This window comes from Megalopta genalis, chromosome 5 (assembly GCF_051020955.1).
Source record: "Megalopta genalis isolate 19385.01 chromosome 5, iyMegGena1_principal, whole genome shotgun sequence".
In the NCBI taxonomy this organism is placed as follows: domain Eukaryota; kingdom Metazoa; phylum Arthropoda; class Insecta; order Hymenoptera; family Halictidae; genus Megalopta; species Megalopta genalis.
This window is the reverse complement of record NC_135017.1, coordinates 17,142,566-17,167,654: the sequence shown is the minus strand read 5'-3', so window position 1 is coordinate 17,167,654 and position 25,089 is coordinate 17,142,566. Positions and strand designations below refer to the sequence as shown.

General features: G+C 52.7%; 1 protein-coding gene across 3 annotated transcripts in view; it reads right to left on the bottom strand.

Annotated features, from left to right (window-relative positions):
* Btk29A (tyrosine-protein kinase Btk29A) overlaps positions 1 to 25,089 on the bottom strand; it is a 157,149-nt gene that overhangs the window by 112,923 nt on the left and 19,137 nt on the right. For 2 of the 3 annotated variants that reach the window (XM_033482796.2, XM_033482797.2), the window contains exon 4: positions 21,426 to 21,728. The exons of the other annotated variant lie outside the window; for it this stretch is intronic. In XM_033482796.2, the coding sequence (XP_033338687.2) occupies positions 21,426 to 21,728 (303 nt within the window). The remainder of the gene's footprint in view (positions 1 to 21,425; positions 21,729 to 25,089) is intronic. 3 annotated transcript variants of the gene reach the window in all.

Below are 25,089 nucleotides of genomic sequence, written 5' to 3'. Positions count from 1 at the left end.
TGCACGGTTGGAATATCGACGCTATATCATCCTAAGACATTCTCCAAACCCTTGTCCTACGATTTTTCGTCGCTACAAAAATGCTTCGAGGAGAGTCTTGGTGTTCGTATCGATTTCGAACGAGTTGAAACGGGATTCGTAAGTAGAGAAGTGGTACGGTAGTTCGCGAGGGTCGATATTACCTGGCAAGGGGTTAATCGGGCGTATCGGAGACGCGACGGTAACGGTTGCGAATCGAAGCTCGAAAATCATTGTCCACGCAAGATAATGTCCTTCCGCGCCGTTGAAATTGCCATTTGAAATCGCGGACGCGAACGAGCGTGCAATTGTGATGTAAGTGGTGCACTCTCTCTATCTCTATCTCTATCTCTGTTCGCGCGGTTCCCAGCCGGTGTCCCGTTTGCGTGCTTTTCGATAATGCAGGCTCGTTTAATGGCTATTTGCACACAATTCATAGTCGGTATCGAACGCGCACGGATAATAACAGAGCGCAAATTGCACGCGGAGCACAGGGTTGAGAAACAAGAAGAAATAAATTACGGACAAGCCGCTCGTGCGCGCATCGTTCCTCCAGCCACCCCCTTCCGCCCCAACCCCATCATTATGTCGCTAACGGGCAACTACTCGAGACTTATGACCACTCCAAGTTACCGTCGAGTCGTGCGCTAATAAACAGAGAGAGAGAGAGAGAGAGAGAGAGAGAGAGAGAGAGAGAGAGAGAGAGAGAGCTCCTGCCTGCAGCCGGCTTTCCAAACTACTCGATTACCTCTTAAAAGCCAATCGGGATTTTACCGAGCTACGGATCCAGAGATCCGTCAACGGGAGATCTCGCGTTTTATTCCGGAATACTTCCGTCTTAAAGCGGCTACCTTTCGGCTTCGATTCGAGAACGATCGAGTTCGACGAATGCTCCGAATCGAGAGCCTAATCGGGTTCGAAAATTCCCGCAGGAATACGTTTCGAAGGAAATCTCGCGCGAACATCGATCGCGATCGACGACGTTCGAGAGCGAAAGTTGGGTCGACGTACGGTCTCTCGAAACGGTAGAAAATGGATCGAAACACGCGTAAAACGGTTCTGCACGCGGAAACGAGCCCGGAGAGCCAATGGGACGAGATAATCGGGACAAGGGAAGTTTATCGTCGCGGAGAAGGGGGCGCGACTTAACTCGGAACTTAATGGTCGCTTTACGATCGTGTTTCTTTTTATTTGCTCGGGGCGGCGATTTAAATTGCAAAACAGTCCAATCTGGTGTATCTCGGCGAATTGATTCCGAGACAGCCGGTTTGATTTAAATGTAAAACAGTCTTGCGGGACGAGGAGGCGGCGCCCGCCGCGCGCGTGTTCCCGTTCCCATCGAGCGAATAATCGCGCGCGTGTTCCGCGAGCGAAATTATTCGCCGCGGTGCCGGTCCCCTTCGAGACGCGTTCAAACCGCTTCGGTTTATTTTCCGCTGAATTATCCGGCGAATAATATTTTTCGTCGCGGTATTCCAACCCCGCGCGAACATCTCTCGCGGTTGACACCCTCGAAACGGAGCGCACCCGAGACATTCTTCTTGCTCCGTCTTCGCACAAGCATCTCACGATTCGACGAACCGATTACAAAGTATCTTAACGCCGTTTCTACGAAGAGAGCTTTTGCTTTTGCTTCGGAATAGAGACGAGGGTGCGACGTGACACGATTCGCGCTTGCGTTCGTACGCATCGTCGAAAATATCGCGAGATTTTGGTCGTTAAAATTGCAACAGGAACGCGCACGATGCGGAAATATCCAAATCGACGACAGAGTTTGGAGAATCGAGCGTCGACGGAACTGTCGCATTAGCGCAACATCGGCTGTTCTCGGTCCTTAATGGTTCGCGCGAGACAAATAAGGGAACGAGCTCGTCGGCGGAGATCCAAAGGAAAATTGGCTGCTCGCGACGATGCCGGGACAAGAACGAAGAACAAGGACTCTCGGCAACGCGTTTCATCTTCCGAGAGATTGCGTGGGATACTCCCGCAGCGGAATTCCAAGCAGAACGTTCCTCCGTCGGCACGGATTGCGGCGTCAACGGCGTGCGCGGTCGGCATCGAATTAAACTTCGCGCCAACCAGCGGTTTCAATTTTCTCCTTTTCCGTTTCTTCGCTATCTTTTCGTCTCTGTCTCTGTCTCTGCCCCGCCCTTTCCCGTTCTTTTTTCGGACATCTTTTTGCGTTTTCCAACCGAGAGACGTTATTAACTTTTCCGGCGGGGTCCGCGTTCAAAATGAAATTTCCCAGATTCCGGGCTAACCGTTGCGCCGCCGTAATTTAATGCAGTCTGCTTAAAGTCATTATGCGAGGGATTTCCGGCCGCTGTTTACGCGGCTCCGAGGGAACAATGAATTCTCTAACGTTCCCGGCAATCGGACGGTTAAGTGGATAATTCGGGAACCGTTTGCTCGTTCGGGAGTATTCGAAATTGTGCTTTTATTAGAGGAGCCGTTCCGCGCTCGCAATTTCTAAGTCTCGTTTGATTTATCGGTTACGAAGCGCCCGGTTCCGTTGCCGGCAATTGTTGGCTACACGGTAACACGGTAGCCCGGCTATTGTCTAGTTAATTCGCGAGAATCAGTTTTAGCAGCTCGACCGACAAATTGCACCGTTCGAATATCCATTGCGAGCAACAGATGTTACCAGGGGAAATTTCACCTTCCCGAAATTAGCAGATTACGTGTACCAGCGATTGTACGGAGCGAACGCGTACAGCGGCATGCCGGACCATCGCCGGGCTTTTCTACTTAACCCTTTCGCGCCGAGCGCCGCGTATACGCGGCATCCGCTCGACGACCCGCGGGTAATTTCTGTCGAATTGCTGCAACTAGCTCCGGACGCGCCGGATACAAATGGTATCGAACTGAAATTGATCGGACACGCGGAAATATTAGAAAACCCGTTAAAAAGTTCGGAGGCACGCCGGCGTCTTCTTTAAAGAAAATTCAAACGAACTGCTCTCTCTCGGCTCCATATCCGTTCAAAGTTCGGGACAATATATTTCGCGATTGGTCAGCGACGCGAGAGCCCGAAGGAGCCTCGCATATCTCGCGCGCTTATGCGCGAGGCTAGGCGAGGCGAGGCGAGGGCTGAAAAGTTCCCAAGCTCGAAAGTTTCCTCGCTACACCCGTGCCCCGATATTCTGAAATATACATTGGCTGCTTTGCGCCGGCAACGTTACCGGAAAATCGGCCCGGAACACGCGATACGTCGCGAAGTTTTCCGACCCGCGCCGGACCAGGGAGACTCGGCGACCGAAGCTTCGCGGAAACTTTCCCGCTGGAATTAGGTATTTATTTTATCCGTCTCGATCGCGGCTAATACCGAACATCGACCGAGTTGTGCTCGTCATTTCTCCAAGAACCATTATTTTTCAAGTTCGACCGACATTTTTTTCGAGATCCCGCAATCGACGGTGCTTCGAACGGAACTTCATTCGCCAAGACTGGAGTGAAGATTGAGTTTATGTGGCAGCTGGGATTACAGGATTTTTATGCGAGCAGAAGAACCCTGCTCTCTTTAATGCTCGTGCTCGCAACGAAACTTTCCCACAGCAGATTTACAAATTTCTCCGCTTCGTACCAACGAGAAGATGCTCCCGCAACATTTGATATCTGGCGCGTCTATTCTAAACCGAGATCGCTCGAAAAGTACTAATTTCCGCGAGCCAGAATTTTCCAGACGACGCGTCCGAGAGTCGCCGCGAGCTCCATAAAAAAATGCTCGGCCAGGAACCGTCCGTTTCTATGGAAAAAAAATTCGCTCGGATCCCCGTTAAAGCTTAATGCCGCCGAGTGGCACGATTCGAGCCGAAGTGGCGATCGCCGGGCCGGGCCGGGCCGGGCCGGTCCGAAATAACAAGTGCCATTGCCTGCAGAAGTTCGGAGTTGGTAGTTGCAATTGACCGTAAAGAAGAGAGGCATGCGTCAATTCGAGCGTGGGGGGATTTCGGAAGTAAACGGCGAACGAAGGAGCCATCGCCGGGTAGAATTGCCGCGCGATTTCGCCGTTCCGACCGATTCCGTGGATAACGATGCCATAAAACGGGACTCGTCTCGTCCCGAATCATTATCTTCCCAACGAGCTAGTCGGCCGTTGCAACTGCGCGCTATACCGTGATTTACCGCCGTACAATTTGCTGAAAAACTTTTCCTCGACGTCGTCGTCGTCGGCCCCGAAACGCCGTTCAAGAGGGTCCCAAAGAAAAGCCGTTCCGCGAGACGGTCGTCCCGTCGCCTCGACGTCCAACGTCGCGTTTCCCTCGCACGGGATGTTCTCCGGCGGATATCGAACCCGGCAACGTGATCCAGTAACCTCGAGATTAAGGACACTCGTCGCGGCTCGAGGTAATGAGACCGGGATCGCGAGGACCCTTACGCTTTTAGTAGTCTCGGACCGCGAGTAGATCGCGAATGGATCGTTCTCGTCGTTATTAGACCGAGAGGGTTGGTCGATGGTTTCTCGGCTGACTTTGCTTCCAGCACGGTCTCGGAGATACAGTAACGTCTCTCCCTAATCGACGCTCAGATTGTGCAGAAAAATGGACAATTTGGGAAGCGGAGATACGATTGCTCGAGCTTTGCGGCTCGTTTTTATAGTTGTCGACGATCGATAACCATAAAAAACGAGTCACAAGGCTCGAACAATCGTATCTCCTCTTCCAAAATCGTCCATTTTTGTGGGCAATCCGAGCGTCGATTAGAGAGAGACATCGCTGTATTAGGAATTGGGTCCGGCTCGGACGTACACACCTACGCGCGTTCTTTTCCAGTGTTCGGGACGAGAGAGCCTAAGATTCCCGAGATCGAATCGATCGCGCCATCGTCGAACTCCCCGTAGACAAGATGTGAAAAGTTTGAACGGTGTTTAGCGAATAAACTCGACTCGATGGACCCTGTCGAATGGGCAACGCGAGGCAATCGACTCGGCAGAATTTGTTAGGATAGCGCGATGCGGATGACTTATGGGGCATTATGGTTATCGGAAGGTAGACTCGGGAACTGGAAACGATGACAAAGTTTGCGTAAACGTATATTCTACTCGACTCTATTTCGGAGACGAAGGGGAGAAGTTGGGCGATTTCGCGCCGGCGTATTTCCGTGGGGAAATTGCGGGTCCGGGTCGGGTCCGACCGAGTCTGGAGCAAGTAGAATTCCAGAGAAAGTATAGATCAGTGGATCACCGCTAAGCGAGATCCGTGTCGGATCTTGACGAGGGTCTAGCTTTATCTAAATGGGATTCGTCGAGTCTAACTGGAACTGCATCGACTCTAGAATAAGTTCGACCCTAGATCGGATATTAACGTAGATTTAATTCTGCGCGATCGGAGCTGACCGGATCTTGCCGACCACGTTCTCCAGGACCTTCGGGTTCGGATCGGATCGAGTCGAGCCTGACTCGAAATCGGAAGAAAATTGATCCTAAACCCGTGTCGCCAACAGGTTTTAGGTTGCATCGAAATTACCTGCAGAGATTGACTCCAGAGTTTGCCTACTTATCTGCCAAGGATCGAGAGCTCGACGGATGATCCAACCGGAACGGAATCGCTCGTAGCCAACCTAATTTCCCCGAGATTAAGTTACCGGAGGACCGATATCCGAAGGAGATCCGAGCAAACTCACGCCGGATTGTATCGTCGAGCAAACGTTTCTCTGTTCGAGCATCGGGACGATTCGGATATCGCGCAGAGTCGATCGGATCGTTCGATATCCCGGGCATTGTTCGGGAAGAATTTTAATGGGAATCAGGGCTAGGAGGAAAGGCGGCGGGGTCCGGAGTCGACGCTGGAGTTTGATTAGATTCATCGCGAGGGAGCGCGAATAATTATCCCCGTCGGCTAAATCCGACGCCGCTAACTGGCTGCTCGCGCGCTTACTTCGATGTTTCGTTTCGGAATCCTGTTAGAAACTAAATTAACCCTCCGATCTCCTGAACTCATTTTCCGACAATTTTCCCGCTTTGAAAGCCGTCCGACGGCGACGCTGACAGCGGCTCCCGATTGTCCTCGACCACCGAACAGGTGGCCGCCGCCGCGGCGTTCGAAACGTCGACGTCGTTATTTCCGTTTCCGTCGGATGTTTCTTCGCCAAAATATTGGCACGCGCTCCTCGAACGCGCGACAAATGATCCGGAAAATTTCGAAAAGTACCGACCCGTGCTTTCCCGAAAATAAAATCGCGAAGAAATAGGGAGAACACGATGTCGAAACGCGCGCTGCATCGACTCGACGATTTCGCGCTCGAGCATCTCGAGGCGGAACCGGAAGCGGAAGCGGACGCGGAGTAGGACGGCGAGGGCGGACCGGAGCGGTTCATTTCCGTAATTGATGTTGCACAAAGTCGAGGCCCCGAAAAGTTACGTAACTTTCTCGAGGACCCGCGCGCGTGCTAACGAGCCCGTAATCGGGAACGAGACCGTCTCGAGTCGAGTCGAGTCGACTCGACTCGATTCGGCGCGTATTTCTCGTTTCCATTAAGAATCCGGCACTTCCGGCCGCGAATGCGCAGCGAACCTTTCGACCGGGGCCAGGCCGAATAAAAGAAAGCAACGGGTTCGGAAAATGGGCGAGAGGTATCGCGAAAAGTTATGTTCGGAGCTTTATATCCGTGCTGTTCCTTTTTTTCGGTTTTATTATCCGGTGACTTCGGGACACGGCGAGAGAGTATATATATATAGAGAGAGAGAGAGAAAGAGGGACGAAGAGGCGGAATGAGAATCGGCAACAATAAGGCGGCCAATTGAAAGCCATCCAATATGAAACGGGCGCCGAAAACGACTATTGGACTCCTCACGGGCCGAGGCCCGTTACCCTTTTGTTCGATTCCGTTCTTAGTTTCCGCGCGGAATCGCCGCGAGCGACACCGCTGTTCCGCGCGATTTTCACCTCCAGGTGTAGACGCGGATCTCTCCGATCGGATCGGACCACAAATTCGGATCATTTTCAGATTTCATCGATCGCTGCGACCCGGGATTCTCGAATTTCCTCGCGACTATGCGGTTCGAGAACCGATTCGGCATTGTTCGCAGCGAAGGGAAAACCGAGAGAAAGGGAGAGCGAGAGAGAGAGAGAGAGAGAGAGAAACGCGGATGATGGCACGAGTGGCTTTGCGAGCCTGCACACGTTTGTTTGCCGAACGCGGCATAGATAGAGCGTGGAGCATAGAGCCGTCGGATGTTGTTGCTCGGTCGGCGGAAAAATCATTCGGTCTCGGTGCCCAGGATGCAATAACGCAAGATTGGCACCCAGAGTTTCGACGAAAAACTCGGGTAGCTGATATGCGGCTCTCGCCCGCTGCGTCGAGGAACACGGTGTAAGCCGGTGGACCGTGCATAATTTCGCCGGTAATTTAATATTAGCGCGCCAGCGTGCTCGTGTGTCCCGTACACACGTGCATGGAGATGAACTTCGGGGCCGCAGAGCCGCAGAGGCCGGGCGAACGATAAACGCCGAACCTTGGATTAATCGTACAAGGGTTATGGTTGCGCCAGAAATTGATGAGAGGCCCTCCTTCGATGCTCGGTTATCGTTCCGCCTCCCGGATAGAGCTTCCGACTGTAAATAGATGCGAGGCTGGATCTTTATGGATCAATCGTGCGAACGTTGGGTGCAACTGAACGATTTATCGGGGAGAACCGACTCGCGAATATCGTCTAGAAAAGACACCGTTCCGGGATTATCGGAGAAAAGTCTCTGAGAGAAAATGACGATCGACGCGGTCGAATTCCAAACGAAAGGTGCTCTGTCAGCGAGCCGAACCGCGGATTCCGCGACGCGAACAGGTGCAATCTGTCGAGCGAGTGACATCGTGGCGGCTCAATTCCGCGAGATCGCGACGGCGATCGCGGCGGCTAATTCCGAGCGGCGTCGAGCGGAAGCCGGGGAATGTATAATTCTTTATCGTTTGCCTCGCGCCTCGTCCAGCCGCCTCGCGTTTATTTTCCGGCTGGCTCGGCGATTAAGATGCGACTCGTTCCTCGAGTGCTCGGAACGGATACGTCGGAGCCGTTGGAGACGCTTACACCGAGACCCGACCAGTCGCGATTATTAAGATAGCCCCGACACGAATAATAAAACGTGGCCGGTGAATCGCGACAATTTAAAGGATTTTCTTGGGCGGCCAAGGAGGATCGAGGGGGATCCGGGAGGAACGTGCTCGCGGATTCTCGCCGGCCGCTTTTCAAACGACCGCGTCGGGCAAATCCGAAGAATTATGACGGCGATGCGAGAAAATCTAAGGCAGGACGCGACGAAAAAGAGAACCGGAGAAAGAGAGAGAGAGAGAGAGAGAGAGAGAGAGAGAGAGCTTAGAAGCCAGCCTCTTTATTATTCCAGAATCAGCGAGGCGGCGGCGCGGTGAATTCACCGGCGCGACGCGGCGAGGCGGTCGCGCTACCATAGACAATAGCAATTTGCGCCGACGACGTTGAATGCCGCGGCAAATTGCTGGACTCGAGCGCCTGAGAAATTTCTGATTAATATCCGGCCGAGACTGCGCGCGTAACCGCCCCGTGAATTCTGATCGGCGGCACCGGCGCGATATTAAAATTCCGCGGGGTGTCGCGGCTGCGAGTTCCGCGCGACGACGAATGTCTGCGGCGGCGGCGGCTCGACAAAGGATGTTGCGCCGCCTCGTAATCCGGCTGATCGGACTTTCCGGATAGACGGAGCAAATTTATAGATTCGGGGGATTCGGGAATCTCGAGTTTGCCGTAGGAGGCCGGAGAGAGAAATTCCTTTGAGAGAACTTCCAAAGAGTTTCAGGGGTAAAGCCGTTCGGAAGAACGGAATTTTTCGGAGAAGCCGGGAGAAACTTCGGAGGACGGGGAGATTTTCGAGAAATCGCTGCATAGAGAAACCGACGAGATCCGGGGCTGTGCGATCAGGTTGGGCAGGGCTTCCGGGAAACGGATATTTCGGTGGTCGCGTCCGACGACGACGACGATCTCGCGGACGAAGAAGCGGTCCGAGCGGTGCAAAGTTGCCGAATCGAAACGGTCGGCGGGGGGAGAGGCTTGTTAAAAAAGCGTTGCCGAATTGCTCGCGAAAGTCGGAACTCGAATATTTTTTAACGAGACGAAATATGTTTGCCAGGGAACGGGATGGCCTTCTTTTGTACTTCCGGTAGAGTTTCAGCGAGGCAGGTTATTAGGAGTTATTTATGACATTGGTGCGTGCACCGTGACCCAGTTCGACGCGTGACATTTCGCCAGAGTTTCCCGCGTTCCAGAAGTACCTTGACATCTTTTTGAACAACTCTTTTCTGGAACGTTTTATCCGGCACCGCTATTTACCGAAACCACCCTACTTCTCCCAGGCGCGTTCGGCGTTCACCGATCGAAATCGCCGAGCGGAAGCCTCGGTGGAACGCCGCTCCATCGAACGCTTCGCGCCTAATTAACAACCCCGACCGTCGTTCCGTCCCTCCCGGATAAACGAACCGTTCCAGTCTCCGCGAACCTACGAACGATTTCCTCGCGGGGAGATTCCAACGGCGACGCGGCTCGCACGGTCGAGGATCTCTAGCCGAGGCAACCGTGTGAATTCGTAAAATCGGGAGATGTCGCGAAATCGAGAAATCGCGAGCACGCCGCTGCATTTCGCAAGCAAATAAGCGACACAGGAAGCGGGAAACGGTTCCGTCGTGCGGCTGGCAGCCTATTAAGCTGACCTGCTTCCTCTCTGAGCCCAGGCGCTACACAGTGACGGTAGGACCTCTTCAAGACTCGTTTCCAGACTGGAAGGAAAACTACTCAAAGACGTCTGAAATGAGACGGACCTCTGGAAATGATACGGGCAAACACGGCGCCGGCGATTTTCACCTCCTCTTGTCTGCCGAGGAAAAACGGGCTACGCCGATGAAACTTTCAGATCCTGCCTGTCGTCAAAGGCTTGAAAGACCGCTGTCTTTCTCGCGTTCGCGTCGTCTCGCGACGCTCTATGCGACGACGCTCGGAAAAGAAAAGATCGTTATTTCCGCGATCGTAATAACGTTTATTCGATTTGGCTGCTCGAGGGTGAAACGTCGCGCGCGAGATACGACGGGCTCGCGACCTCGCCAATTTCTCCCTCGCCGCGAGCATCGTTCTGAACGCTGGCACCTATCCTAGTCCGCTTCGTTAACATTCCAGCAAATTCTCGACTCGCGGGTTTTCCTGGAAAGACTTCGGGGGCGTTCGGATCGCGCCCTCCTTCGTTAATATTCATAAATTCTCGAGTCTCGAGTTTTTTCCGAAATTTTAGAGCTCGACGATTTCGAAGGGTCGAAGGGTCGAAGGGTCGAAGGGGGGCCCAGCCAACCTGCCGGTTCCTCCGCAGTCCCTTTAACTTTTCGCCCTCGACGGGCGATATCGTTCTCCGACACAGTTGCGCACGGTATTAACGGAGGTGGGATGCAATTAACGAGTCCGCGTGTTTGAGCGACGCCGACGAAGCGCGACAGCCGGCAGCGAGCGAGCGCGCGCGGCCGAATTCTAACGAGTCGCGGCGAGCAACATCCTCCGGGCCCGCCCTTTTCTCGAGCCTCGTCGTCCTTGCCGGATGAATCGCGGCCGGTGTTTGTCGAGCCTCGTCGTTAAACGCTTCCACCCTCGTCCCTCTGGCCGGCCTCCAGCCACCCCCGGGGAGTGCCGGCTGGAATTCAAAGCAATTTCTGGCTGACCCGCCGCGTCGATTGTTGTCTCGTTCCACGTGTCCGAGTGCTCGCCGAGGGCCGAGCTCTTTCGCGGCCTCCATTTCGCTGACGCGCGGATTGCACGGGGAGCTGCTGTTTGCGCACCGATTTTTACTCGGCGCCGTGAAAACCCGGTGGACGCGTTGATTGTAAATCGCGCCCTGTGGCCTCGGCACGGTCGCTCCGATTCGCCGTTATTTTCTGCGAAAAGTCGCGCCGATTCGCAGCTATTTTCCGCAAAAAGTCGCTCCGATTCGCGGCTATTTTCCGCGAAAAGTCGCTCCCGAATTTCGCAAAGCTCTCCTCTTAACGCTGTCGACGAGCCCTAAACTATTTATTAAGGCACTCGAGATAAACGTAAACAGAGAATTTCTGCTGGTTCTCGGCTCCCGTTTCGCTCGATTATAAGTCGAGAGGAGGAATCGAACGGCTCGATCATTCACCGGTGGGATTTTTCATCCGCCCGGATTCGAACAGCCGAGAGAAGACAGTCGCCGGGAGGATTCGATGTCGAGGTGTTTAGAAACTAAGTTTGTTCGAAGACCGTCGTCGGATCGAGGTAAAAAGGGCCAGATGGAACTTTGATTCCATCGATGAAAAACTCTCTTCTCTCTACTCTCCTTCTCTCCTCCTTCGCCGTCTATTTCCCTCGGGGCTCGGCTCGCGGACTATCCGGCCGCGATCGCACCCGAGCAAACGGTGGTATCCTCGATGAAGCAGCAGCTCCAGGACGCGAGGATAATGGCTGCGAAATTCGAGTTCGAGAGAGACAACGCGGCCCGCGGTGAACCTATCGAGACACTCGATGATCGACGCTTTCTTCCTCTGTTTTCTAAGATTACTTTAAACGCGAAAAGACTAGACATTTTTTGGACCAGAATTCGTAATTTTACCGCACTCTGTGGAAGGGTTGATTCCTCGACCAACGTTTCGCCGGGGCTTTTCCTATTCCGAATTCCCGAGAACGCGTTATGCTTGCAAAACGCGGGTTATAAAAATGTATGACCTTCGCGTACAAGGGCCGATTCTGTTTATAATTGAATTTCGGAAGCCGTAGGGCGTTACAGCAGCGGTTTTAATAACGGAAGAAGGATCGCGCGAGGATTTTTCTCGCGCCGCGTCTTGGATAACGCGGCATCGATCCCCGGCGCCGTTCATTTTCGGCGTGATCAATATTGCGCGGGCCGGGCCCGATGATGTATCTAAAACCGTAGGGGAAGCCGCATTGCGCTATAAATTATAACGGTGTATTAGGGCGTCGCGATGCTGCGGCTGCGGCAGCGGCTGCGGCAACGGCCGCGGCAGCGACCGCGGCCGCGTCTGCGGCGTCGGAAGCACCGAGATCCGACCAGGGTATTGCATACATAAATGCATGTCTGGTTTGTTGGAAGACAATGCGAGCCGCGGCTTCCTATTACAGCTGATTGTACGCGAGTCGCCGACTGGCAAAGGAGAATCATTTCTCGGTGCCGTAATTAAATAACTCGACGGTTTTCCGATGAAACGGGAAACGTTGAACGCGTCGGAGGAATTTAACGTGTTCACCGCCGATCCTAGAAAATCGGTACGCGCTCGTTGATCGATACGTACGAATAATATAATCAGCGCAGTGTATCGCAGTCGACGGAACGATAAGATCGACGCGATAAAACTGCAAGGCACGGCGGGATCGCAAGAAACGCGTGAAACGCGTCAGTCATCGAGTCGGCCGGTAAATTCTATTTAGCGGCGGATTCCCGCGTCCCACGGGGGTTGCGGTGAATTATGGGGTAACTCTGCGGCGTCGTTGCCGCACGTGGGATGCGACATCGAGAGGTATCGACGCGTATGCTAATGGGGCCCGGCGCGAACAAGGGGGACCAATCGTTTCGGAAGCGAACGCGCGAAACGCTCGCGCTTTTAATCCCGGGAAGACGATGCTCGTAATTAACAGGTGAATCGCATTCCTTAAATATTTGATCGCGGCGAATGGGAGGCGACCGGAAGAGAGGAGACAGCGGCTCGATTACAGGTGACCGAGACTCTCTTTCCCCGATTTCTTCCCGTCTTTTTCTCTTTGTCGTCGACGAGCTCTCTGTGATCAAGGACTATCCCGGCTGTCTTTCGGCTCGCCTCGGCTCCTTCTCGCCGACCAACTAATTGCGGCCAGCGGTGAAAGCAAACTGTGAGACAGGACACCGTATCACCCGGGGCGAAGATTAACCTGTCCACGCGCGGCTCTCCTTTCCTTTGACCGACGCGACGAGGGCGAGGGCGAGAGATCGCCCCCGCAAACCGACGCGAACGGACCCGGAGAGTCTTCCGATACAACCGAGACCTTGTTATCTCGCACCGATTCTCGCTTTCTTTCCCAGTGCCCGGCTGTTGCCAAGAATTTTTCTTAACCCCTCGCCGCGTATGCAAATCGTGCGCGAGTCGGTCTTTTTACAACCCAGTCTTCGTTTTATCGAATAAATCGTTTCGACCGCATCGGAGCTTTTACGATCGTCGAGTACAGGCGATCGACGCGTGGGTCCGACAAACACGGATCGGTACTCGATGAGCTGCCAACGTAGAAAAGCAGAAAAATTGTGAAGTAAGGAAAGATTCTCGATCGGAAGAACCGGCTGGCGTTAACGGATCTCCGAGCGCGAAGGGTCGATATTTCCCTCGGCGAACAATACGCGTCCCCGAGAACGGCTAACGCCATTATTTTCCTACGGAACTGCGCGGCGATACGAGTTAAAAATTGGAGAGAAACGAGAGAGAGAGAGAGAGAGCGGGCTGGCCCATATTAAAATCGAGAGAGATTTACGACGTCGTAGCTCTGATCCCGCCATCGGCCTGTCCGAAAAGATTGCATTCCCGGGGCGAATTAACGATCGCGAGAACAAGATTAAACCGTTGAATATCGAAGCATCGGTTAGGAATTTTTAACGGATCGGTGATCCGACGACGTCGGCGTGCCCAGAGAAATTCGATCGATCTCGCGTTTCTAATTCCCCGGGATATCCGGGAGGTAGCCTCGGTTCTCGCGACGCGGCGCGGCGCGGCGAGCCCGGATACGACCGGGAAAAGATTTCCGAAGAACAGGAAGTGTTGCCGTGGGACGAACCAAAGCAACGTGGCCTGATCTAGGCCATCCGCGCACCCGCTAATGGATTAACGGAGGCGCTCGATAGCAATTAGGATGATACCGACGGACCGGATTCGTTCCGGGTAACGGCTTTGATGCCTACGGCGCGATTGCTCGGCGAACCCTTTCAACCGTCGCGGATTCTTCCGAATTTGTTCTCCTATCATCCGTCTTCCTCCTGACAATTCTACATCTGTGCCGCGCCAACGACCATACGTTCGCTGAAACACGAGTTAATCCTTCAACGCCGAATCTCCACCGCGCCGGTCGGAAACGACCCATTTCGTGGCAAATGGTTGAATCGATCTCCGAATACGAGCATACGTTCTAATAAATACGGGGAGAGAGAGATTTAGGACGTTTCTTTCGCCCCGTTTCGTTCCGTTTTTCTACCGACGATTTCGCTGTGCCGCACTTGTGACATTATGCGTCGAGGCACCGGTCGATCCCTTGATGGAATGTCTGCCTAATCGACGCTCGGATCGTCCAGAAAAATGGACAATTTGGGAAGAGGAGCCTTGCGAAATCGATCCTTGCAACTCGTTTTTATAGTCACCGATTTTCAACAGTTATAAAAACAAGCTGCGAGGCTCGAACAATCGTGTCTCCTCTTCCAAAATTGTCCATTTTTCTGGACAATCCGAGCGTCGGTTAGGAGACATTGCTGTATATCGTACTCGTAGACGCGTACGGTACCCTTGAAAAATCGAAATTTCCGATTTTAGGTTACAGAGGCAGCGACGGAAATTGGCAAAGCGTTTTCGGAGTGGATGAAGTTGCGTAGAAACATCGAAAGGCGGTGGATCGCGCGCGGCGACAGTTTTCGCGCCGATAGAGCTCTCGATCGATCCTCGTGACCAATCAACGACGTATTCGATACCTTTGAGCTCGAATCGGGGAACGTGATATGGTGCGTGCTGACCCGTCGGCGTGTACCCAATTAGACGGACACTTCTACATCGCGAACGCCTCTCTCGGCGCACCCTGACCCCGAGCCCCGACGCCCATCCACTGTTCGCTCGCGCTCCCATCCATCGCGTGTTTAGCGTCGATCGAACACGGCTCGTGCAAACTCATCTTCGTTAGGGATATCGACGATCGGAAGCCGACTCTGCTCGACGGCTGATTTTTCGAGCCGAAAGGACAGCGAGCCCCTCGAGTCCCTCCATTCCCGAGCGATTACAATTAGCAATATCTTGGACGCGGCAACGACAAAGTAAATCGTAATCGATTTTTAATCGAATACGTCGAGACCTTCGAAACGAATTTCCAAAGATAGCTTCGAGCGACGATTCGAGATATCGGCCGGACGAGATTGCACCGAAAACGATAAGGGTAGATAGAGTGTCGCGCGATTAAATAGAATGGAGGACGATAAAGGTTTCGCTGCGGCTCGTCGCGCCATTAAGTTCCCCGCCGCCCCTGCGAAAAATCTATCGCGGCCCTTTCAAGGTTTATTAGATTGCATAAAGTCTTATCGGCGTTTTATGCCGTCGGTTAAAGAGTTACTGGCCGACGAATATCGATTCGCCGTTATCTGCGCGGATAAAACGTCCGAGCACCGGGGCAAAATCGGCCGCGGCCAGCTCGTTTTCGGTCCGTCCCGATCCCGTGCCAGGCTCGACGAGAGCAAACTCGAACGAGTCGGTCGTATCCCGAGGAATTTCAATGTCGAGGAAGCCGAATGACAAACACTCGAGTCGTTTGCTCGCCGCGATCGCTTGTCGTTACGAGCGATACGCCGCCGACCAATTATCGGGAATTTACGCGGACGTTGCGACGGCAATTTGGCTGTAATCTTCGTCGATAATGGCGTCGACATCTTCTAATAAGAAGATAAACGCTTCCTAACGTCGGAACCTTCTCCGGGAAGATTGTTGCGAAAATCGTTTCGCCGTTTTCCTCTCGTTATCCTCTCGGTAATCCGCGCGCGAAAATTCTTCCGTTACTTTTGTCGCCGAAAAGACAAACGGTTTCCGGTACAGTACTCCGAAAAGTACTGTGAAAAATAGAAACGTTTTCCCCCCTTTTTGTCTAATCCGTGCCCAAATTCCCGGGACAGCGATTTAGTCGGAGAACGATCTCTCGGTGGTTTCGCGAAATAAATAAATGTCTCGCGTCGAAGCGTGTCGTTCTCGAAACGATCGCCGGCCCGATAGCTGTGCCGATAGAAAAATCGAGAGAGAGAGAGGACTCTATCCTCGAACAGGATCGCGGAGAAAAGAGAGAAGAACAGAACGGAGGATCTTCGGAGTCCGAGCGAAATCTCTATTCGCTTCGCCATCGTTTATATTTCAACGACGTAATAACTCCGGCGTAAGGAAGGCTTTGTCCCATTCAGGGAAAGCTGAATGGTTTATTGAATCGTAACTGTACCGTGAATACACATCGTCGCTGTAGAATAAGCTACGGCCCGTACCAAGAGAATCGAATAAGACTCGAACGCTCACCGACAAGCGGGAGACCCGCGCGCGGAGGCACACGGACGCGAGCGAACACGCGGCGCGGCTCGACGCGACGGAAGCAGGATCGCCGCTGTAAATCAACCTTCGGCCCGTTCCGAGGGAATCGATTACCATTTAAACGTAGCGCGAGCGAGCCTTAACTACCCTGTCACAGTTCCAATCCTGCGCCCCTTAAATTTCACGGCAACGGGGAATCTAGAGCCGCCCTATTCGTCAGCCGTTTCGGAGAACGGCGCTCGGAGGAACGCCGACGCCGAATTTAGAGGCTGGAGAAAAATTCACGAAATATCTGTAGAACCTGTAAGCGTCGCAGGGAGTAACTAGGAAAAAATTGTCGCGGTCGCGAGGAAAATTCGACACGTTCTATGCAAAGCTCGCGCGAGAAACGCGCGGCGCGGCGATTCGATAAAATTTTGATTCGAGAAAGCGGTGGCCCGCAGGCTCTCGCGGAGGATTCTTGAAAAACGCGATCAAACTTGTTCGCCGGTCCGATAAACGCGGAAACAGCGGCAATTGTATCGCGATGATCCAGCAATCACGGCACGAGAATTAAAGCGCAGCGGCCGTGGCCAGAAGAGCGGCGGATCTCTCGAGAGATCTCGCGGGGGTGGTTTTCGAGCGCGTTCGAGGCTAGGTCACGGCTGGCCTCCCCTTCGCCCCGGGATCCTACAAAATTGAACAACTTTCACGGCGCTCGCTGCGCCGCCATATTTGCCCCGACGAATATACACGCTCGAAAGGCAAATCTACCGGGTTTTCCCGGCTTCTATCCGCAAATATGGAAGTTCCGGGCGGCATGGCGGCGCGGCAGCGACGATGCCAGGGCGCGCGGAGGAGGCGCGGGGTGGGACCCGGCCGAGAAAGAAATAGCAGAAACGAGAGACGGGACCGTGTATCAAATACTCGAGAACTGGAGCTCGCAATAGAGGCGTGCTGCACGTCCGTTTCAACTTTTTCCATCGTGCAGCCATCGAGAGTTCTCCTCGAACCCCGTTAGAAACTTCTTCGTTTAAACACCGCTTGTCGATCGTTTCCGCGTACATCCGCCGCCGCCGAAAAGAGGATCCGAAGACTTTCGGATCCCCCCGGCAAGAAGTAGGCCGAGAAGAAGCGTTTCATTTAGTTCTCGCCGATGCGACGGATAGATAATACCGAAAACTTCCGTTGCTACTTTCGAGCTTCTGTCCCTTTCGACCGTCTCCTCGTCCGTCCGTTCGACGAGTCCCCAAGCATCTCGTCGCGTCTTCGCGAAAATTAGACGTTTGTAGAGTCGATCGATTCGGAAGATTAGGGTGCACGATGGAGCCAAGTTGGTCTGTCGCGTCTTTGCGAAAATTAGACGTTTATAGAATCGATCGATTCGGAAGATTAGGGTGCACGATGGAGCCGAGCCGGTCTGTCGCGAGAATCGAATCGGACGATTAGAGGGCACAGAGATCCGAGTTGGCCGGCCAGAAGATCCTGAGAGCCGGGACACACGAGTGGGAAATTCGCGAAGCCGAATCGAGCGATCGAGAGATTCGCCGGACCGCGGTCGAACGACTCGAAAATCCGAGAATTTAAGTCGGACGCGTTCGCGAGGTCCGAACATCGGAACCAGGAGAAATCGATCCGCAATTAAGATAGTTATCCTATATGCTGGAACGTTTCGTTGAACGACGTCGATAAGAATTTCTGGCCGCGTCTCGATCGACGGCGAGAAGAAGCAACTCGGTTCCACCGATTTTCGCGTTTCGCGACCGTATCGACGCGAGTCGCGGAAGCGTCGAGACTATAGGGGAATTGAATAGCAGGTTGATTCGGTTACGGGAACGAATACTTCGCGGTGCACGTCGACGCGCGGACAAAGTTTTGAAATACGCTAAACCCCGTGTTAATTCGGTTAGACCAGACCGTGCGGAGCGTCGCTCGCAGGAAGCTAGCCAACTTCCGAGGCAGAAACTCTGCCTAACCGCTACGGGCAAATAGACCGCCTATTTGAGAAGGCAACTGTGGAAAGTAATCGAATGAATTACTCCTCCGACATTGAACTCGAGTTGCCCGAGCTCCTAAGTACGTACTTGCTTAACCAAATAAATACCGGTGTTCGAATATCGCCGGAAGACACGGTGTGCTCTCTTGCACGCGATATTTCGATCCGCTCGGAGTCGAACGCCGCTTCTTCGCGAGCGGAGCTTTCGAAATCCGCGCCGGACGCGGTCAAACTCCGCGTTACGATCGTTGCAACGATAAAATATCGCCGACGAACAAAGACGAACGCAGGATCAAAGCCGCTAGAGGATCGTTAATATTTCGCGAGGGGAAATTCGATTAGCGAGCACTGATTACACGGTTGCTCATCGGAGCAAAATCCCGCGAACAATGCTCGAAAACGGGCGAACCGAATTGCCGACGTAGCTCGCGCGTCTCGCCGGCTTATTTTTCTCCGGCTTTGTTCCTTCGACCGCGTTTAATAATTAACATCCACCGGAAGCGAAGCTGAGGAGAATCCCGCGCTCGTTCGTTCGTTCGAAGCCTCGTTCGCAAATCGATGGGAAACAGCCGGGAGCGACGACGCGTTGCTGCTCCCTCGTATTTCCCATCGAGACTGTCTATTTGGGAACCGACAACGCGCCGTGGAAAAACGCTTTCCAGAAAATGACAGACAGAGAGAGAGTCTCTCTCTCTCGCGGCCGACGGACCGTGAGAGACCGTTCGACGATCGATAGCCGGAATATTCTAAGAAGACGTCCGCGTAACGCGTCGATCGTGCTCGAACGCATCCGTGTTGCATCCTCCGATCGACTTCGATGCACCGCTTTCCGATCGGTGATAACGAATTTAGCGATCGTCGAACGGGCTCGACGAGTCGAAGGGGAGAAAGACGAACGATCGATCTCTGGAACGAGGGCAACGGAGATCTCGATTCCGGAGCAACGCGAATCCTTTCCGCGGTCATAGACGGAGTCTGCATCGGCCAGAAGTTATCGCGGCGCGGGATTATCGAGTTAAGGGATCGATTTTAGCCGGCTCGCGCGACAATCGCGTCGTTGACCAGATTCCAGGAAAGAGAGAGCCGGTCCCATTCGCGGTCAATGCGAGAGACAAATGCGACGGCAAACAGGATATCGATCGGCTCTGAAGAGGATGGGTTCATTATCACGGACCGCTATATGTTTAACGAGGTAAAACGACAGTCGGTTAATTACCCGCCGGCACCAGCGCGGAGCAGCGCGCCGCACCGTCCGCGTGTCCTATCATCTTCTGTTCGCCAAACGCGCCCATTGCTTCTCCCTTATCGAATTGGCACGCGAACGGCCCCCCTGCAGCGTCCCCCTAGTTTCTTGCAGAAACGTCGTTCGAAACGATACTCGAAATTCGCTCCCTTTTTACCGATTTAACCGATCGCAGCTATGGAAGACTTCGAATCGATCCGTCGCGTCGTTTCACACCGTTCGCTAAATCGCGGAATTTTCGTCGCTCGAAATTTACAATTTTCGCATCGGCCTCTGCGATCCGAACTCTGAAGCGTCGAGGGATTTTGCCTGAACCGTTTCGAACCGGCGGACGCGTCATAAACAAACGTTCGCGCAGTCTATCTGCCGTCGACGAATCCCGCGTGACTCTGCGCAAATATTATCCGCGCTTGCTACGCAGATCTAGATCTAGATGAACGGCGAAAAAAACAGCTGAATTTTTCGCAAATATCGTTCTCTTTTTCTGGAAATATATCGTGTTCCTCTAGAACGCGCATGGCCCCCCCGTATCGACGACGCTGCGTCAATTCGACAACAATTTATCTTTACGTCCGTGTCTATACCGGTGCCGGAGAGAGAAACGAGAATTTCGAATCGACGCTGTCGAATCTCGAAAACTACCCGGCGAATATACTGCGTTCGGCTCCGATCGAGTCGTAACAATACTGTGTGCACGGTTTACTCTCTCCAAAATATCCGTTCGATCGTCCTTAAAAAGTTCCGAGCAACTTTCCACTTGGCAACCGCTTTCCGAGCCGTTGTTTTCATTAGCCTGGCGAATCATTTTAAACCGACGCTTCGAGAGAAACTGTGATCGTTTTTTAAGACACCACGCGTTCGTTTACTCTTTGTTTTCGAGAATCGACCGAGAACCAACTCGTGAAACCGAACACAGCAACTTTCAAGGAGCTAACTTACTCGAGAAATAATGCGCGAAAGATTTGACCGGCGATCGAAGGGTTCGGCGTGTTGCAAATTTTCAAAGAGAGACGCGACAGAGAATCGATGTCTCGCCGTCCCTGCGAAGGGTGCTCGATCGTTTTGTCGTCGGCCTCGACAGGTTGGCAAAGGATTGCCGACGCGAGAGCCCCAACATTTTCTCGGCCGAGAAGCGACTCGCCAACAGCTGCCGAAGCGGTCGGTTCGGACCAAGTGCGACTCGCCGATTGGAAACCGATCGAACTTTCAAAGCCGTTGCCGGAAGCCTGACGAACTTCTGTGCTATGTACCGCGACGTTTATAAAACAGAGATACGTGTGTACGCGTAAAAGACACAGATAGAGAGGAAGAGAGAGAAAGAGACTGCATCTTGAGATTACGCTGGCGGTTTCCGAGATTCAGCTGTTAAGCAGGAAATACGACGCAAAGTCCGGCCGACGAAGTAAGAGAAGTACGGGCACGCGGATCGAGCGTAAAACTCGCGGCAACTAGCACGCTCGGGGATTAATTAACCCTCGCGCAGCGAGTAATGAGCCGTTTTCAACCCCTGCCGCGTCTTAAAAGAAAGTAACTAAGGCCGAGGCAACGCTACGGCAACGGTATATCTGCGTTGTATTAACGCGTTAAGTACTGCGAGCTTATTAACCGAGTTCTCAACGACCGTCCTATTAACGAGCTAAAAAGAATGCCGCTCCTTCAAAATAATAACCGTCGACGAGTCGTTGGTTCGCGTCGGATCTGCTGAAAGATCGTTTCAGCCGTCACAAAATATTTCGCTGACATATTGAAGGAAAGAAAAATCGAAGGAAGGTGCAGCTGCGCGCAAAGACAAGTGCAGCGGTGCGAGTGTTCGCCGAAAGCGAGATCGAGACGCGCGACCGGTTTGCTGCAGAGTGGAGGCACGTGCGAAGCAAAGAAGAGTATAGCAAAGCGAAGCAAATAAAAGCAAAGCAATAAAATAATGTGAAACCGTGTACGAACCGATTGTCGAGCGAGCCTGGGAGTGAACGATGGGGTTGTTATTGGCCTCGGAGTTTGTCGTCTGCGGTCGATCGGTGATGGCGGCGGTGGTGGTGGAGGTGGCGACGGTGGTCCCGGCGGCGGAGTTGAAGCTCGAAGTGGACGTGGAGGACGGGTTCGTTGTATTTAACGGCTTGGAGGACCAGGAGCTGCAAGTATCGCAGCCCTCCGCGGAGCGTGTCGACAACCGGCAGCAGGACCAGCGCTTTCCACTCCAGAGTCCGGCGTGATAACGACCGCTCAGCCCCGGATTCTCGCTGCACACTGTCGGCAAACAGGCCCCCACCATTAAAACCACCACAATAATTACCCCCGTACACGTCCTCGATGACGTCGATCTACGAAATCCCCGATTATATTAGCAGACGCGTAAACACGACGTACTACGTTCACGGATTAAGAGCTATAATACGAAATAAAGTTTGGTTCCATTGACGCGCCGCGGAAGCGAGCTGAGCGACGGAGACGGAGCAAAAACAGGCGCGCGTGTTTACTCGTCGCCGCGGCACTGATTTAACCGCGCGAATAGTATTGCGTCGCGAGATACTACGTTCGTGGTATCGCACTATTGCGTCGCGAGATACAACAATAGTGGCATCGCGCTATTTCGTCGCGAGACATCTCATTCGTGACCTTGCACGTAAAGTATCGGTGTCGCGAAATAACGCGTCCACGGCACGCGACGCGGTTAAGGAGACGCGAGAAACTGGGTTTCCGCGGCGAGCGTTTTTCTCTACGCTTGCCGGCGTTTCTCTCTCTCTCTCTCTCTCTCTCTCTCTCTCTCTCTCTCTCTCTCTTTCTCTCTCGCTTTCCGCATCTTTCTCGCCATTTTTCTGGGAAACGCAGGCCGGACACGTCCCCGGATTTCTTCGGGAATTCACTCGGAAACCGTGAAACTGAATACAGCTTGGATAAATACGCGCGATTCCTCCGGGCGCTTAAAACTCAAGGATCGTGTCGGATCTGCCGTCGGATGGCGGGAGACACTGATTTTAAAACAATCGCGAAAGTGGTTCTTTTGTTCGCGGCAAGTTGCTCGGAAAGGAAATTTTTCCGGAATTCGAACAATTCGCTCTGCCCCGTCCCCATTGTTCGAATAATTGTACCGCCCACGAAAAAAGAAGAAAAAAGAAAAAATGGACAATCTTTCGAGCATCGTTTGCCGAATGCGAAATAAAAGGCCGATCGATAAGCACCCCGGCTGCAACTTGAAAAGACCGAATATTCGATAAAGTGGAAACCGAGCTATAAAATATTCGACGGTACGAGAAAACGGCTGAAGCTAAAATTCGATACAGGCGATAAAAGTTTTCAGGCTCTCTTAAGATATTTGTCGAACCGGTTCGTTGTTTCCTTTTCCGACGGTGGATTTCGCGCGGTCTTAACAAACCGGAGGACGAGATCCCTACGAAATCCGCGAATTCTGGCAGCGATATTCCAAGATCGTGAACGAACGATTCGCGGAGAAAGCCCAGCCCAATTTCGTCCAAGAAATAGCGGGTCAAGAGGGACGATAGCCCCTTGGCGGAGGGCTAAAAATTAATTAATCCGAGTGGCTCGTTAAAATGCGATCCGAGGGAGGAGGCAATAATTGTGCAGCCTGCAGAATCGCTATTTATTTTGGTCTTCTTTTCGGGATATTGCTTGGAACGGATCGAGGACTCGAGCGGCGAGCGCGAACTGCATCGCTGCAAGTAGTTCGATCGCGCATCGCGTCGGCCGCTGCGAGTAGAACGCGCGCGCGAGTCGCGTCGCTCAGAGCTCGCGCGTTTAATCGATTCTCGCTGCTCCGTATTTAATTGTAAGTAAATTACTCTCGCCGCGAGTCGAAACATCAAATATGGATCTTATCAGTTATTCGGCAGTTGCTAGCTTCGAATAAACTTTGCGCCGCGCTCGGATTCGCTGGCGCACGGTCAATATTGTCTGTACCTTAATATTGGCCTGGTATTAAATCAGATGCAATTTGGGAGTTTTAAATGTTATCCGGGTTACGTTCCGCCCGGTTTAGAACCGGATTCTAATTAAATCTACCAGCGATTCATAGAACCGAAGACAAGTTTCGGTTATATTCGAACCGGATCTACTCGCAGCACGCGAGTCCCGAATTAGATTCTAGTTGGGACCTAATTAAATCCATTAATTTCGGATCGGCTCGGCTCGGCTCGACTCGGCTCGGCCAATTAGAGTTTCCGACCGACGCGTTAATCGCGGTCCCTTCGACCAGCTATTCGGCGATCGAACAAGGAAGACGCGAGCTTCGTTTCCGATCTCGAAACAATATATTCGCCGGTGTCGAGAATTATTCAATTTCGGGCACGGACATTTCGATCCCGCGAACGCAGTTACAAGCAATCAATTACCTATACACCGCTGCACCGGCGCTGCACCGGCGAGGCGGACGTTTGCCCGCATTCCCCGAGTTATTTACGCGTTTGTAAAGAAAACATGTTCCTGTTACGTATTTATATCGCGCAAATATAACGGCGCCGATACAGCACGCGAGTCTGCACCTCCTGTTGCAACAACTTGCGCCCGGCAAATATCGCTTGAAAAAATGATCGGGGATTTCATTTGACGGATGCGATGGAAATTTCGCCGTCGCTCGGAAAATCAGCGAGATCGAATATCTCGCCGGAATTAAAGCACGTTTAATATTCGATCAATTTCTTCGTTATCCCGTTAAATCGCTGCCACGGTATCTTTGCTTCGAATCGCGAATTCATCTATTTTTCGTTCGTACGTATCCTGCGCCATTTCATTTATTTCATTCGATCGATCGACGGGAAACAAATTGTTCCGTTACAAGTCCAATTATGAATACTGTTGTATATATTACATTATACATGGAGAACGAGATCCTTACGGCGACGGTCGCATACATTTAAAGATGGAGTTGACGCGTTTTTTAATTAGCCTCGATATTGTTTATATTAAATAGACATTATTTCTTTTCATCGAAGTACTTTGCAAGTTTTCCAGGCGTTTCGTGCGGGCTTCTGTGGGTGGCTGTGGGTGTTCCGCAACGAAAAATCGACGGGAAGTCGCGAGGACGGGTCTCCGACAATGGCGGAACAAGGGCTGCGAGGGTTGCGGCACGGGAATTCACTGACCCCCGAACGATAATGAGACGATTAACCGCGTTGTTCCCTGTTCGAGCTCGACGAGACGAGACGAGATAAGACGAGGCGAAAATAGTCGAGGCGAGAGACGGAGCGCGAGGCGAGACGAGGCGGATAATTAAAGAACCGGCCTGATAAAGAGAAATAAGCTGAACCAGACTACTTTGCACTTTCGTTTGGGAGAGGTTGCGCGGGAGCCGTCATGCACAATAGGTCTCATCGATATTGTCTCCCCGACAAATTGCTCGAGGGCCGGTATCGATCGCGGAACCTTTTAAACCGGTGCTGGTACTTTTTACCGGGCGAATCCATATGCAGAAGCCTCGAGACTTTTCGCTCGGAAGTCGGGGATAATAAAGATCATGTAAACGGACCGGTAGTTACGCTTCCTCTCGCCAGTTTTTTTCCCCTCGTAATTTCTCTTCGCGGGAGCCTTTGCAGGACTTCCAGCGAAACGAGCTGGCGCTATGTAAAAAACATCCGAAAATCCTGTTGAATTCTTG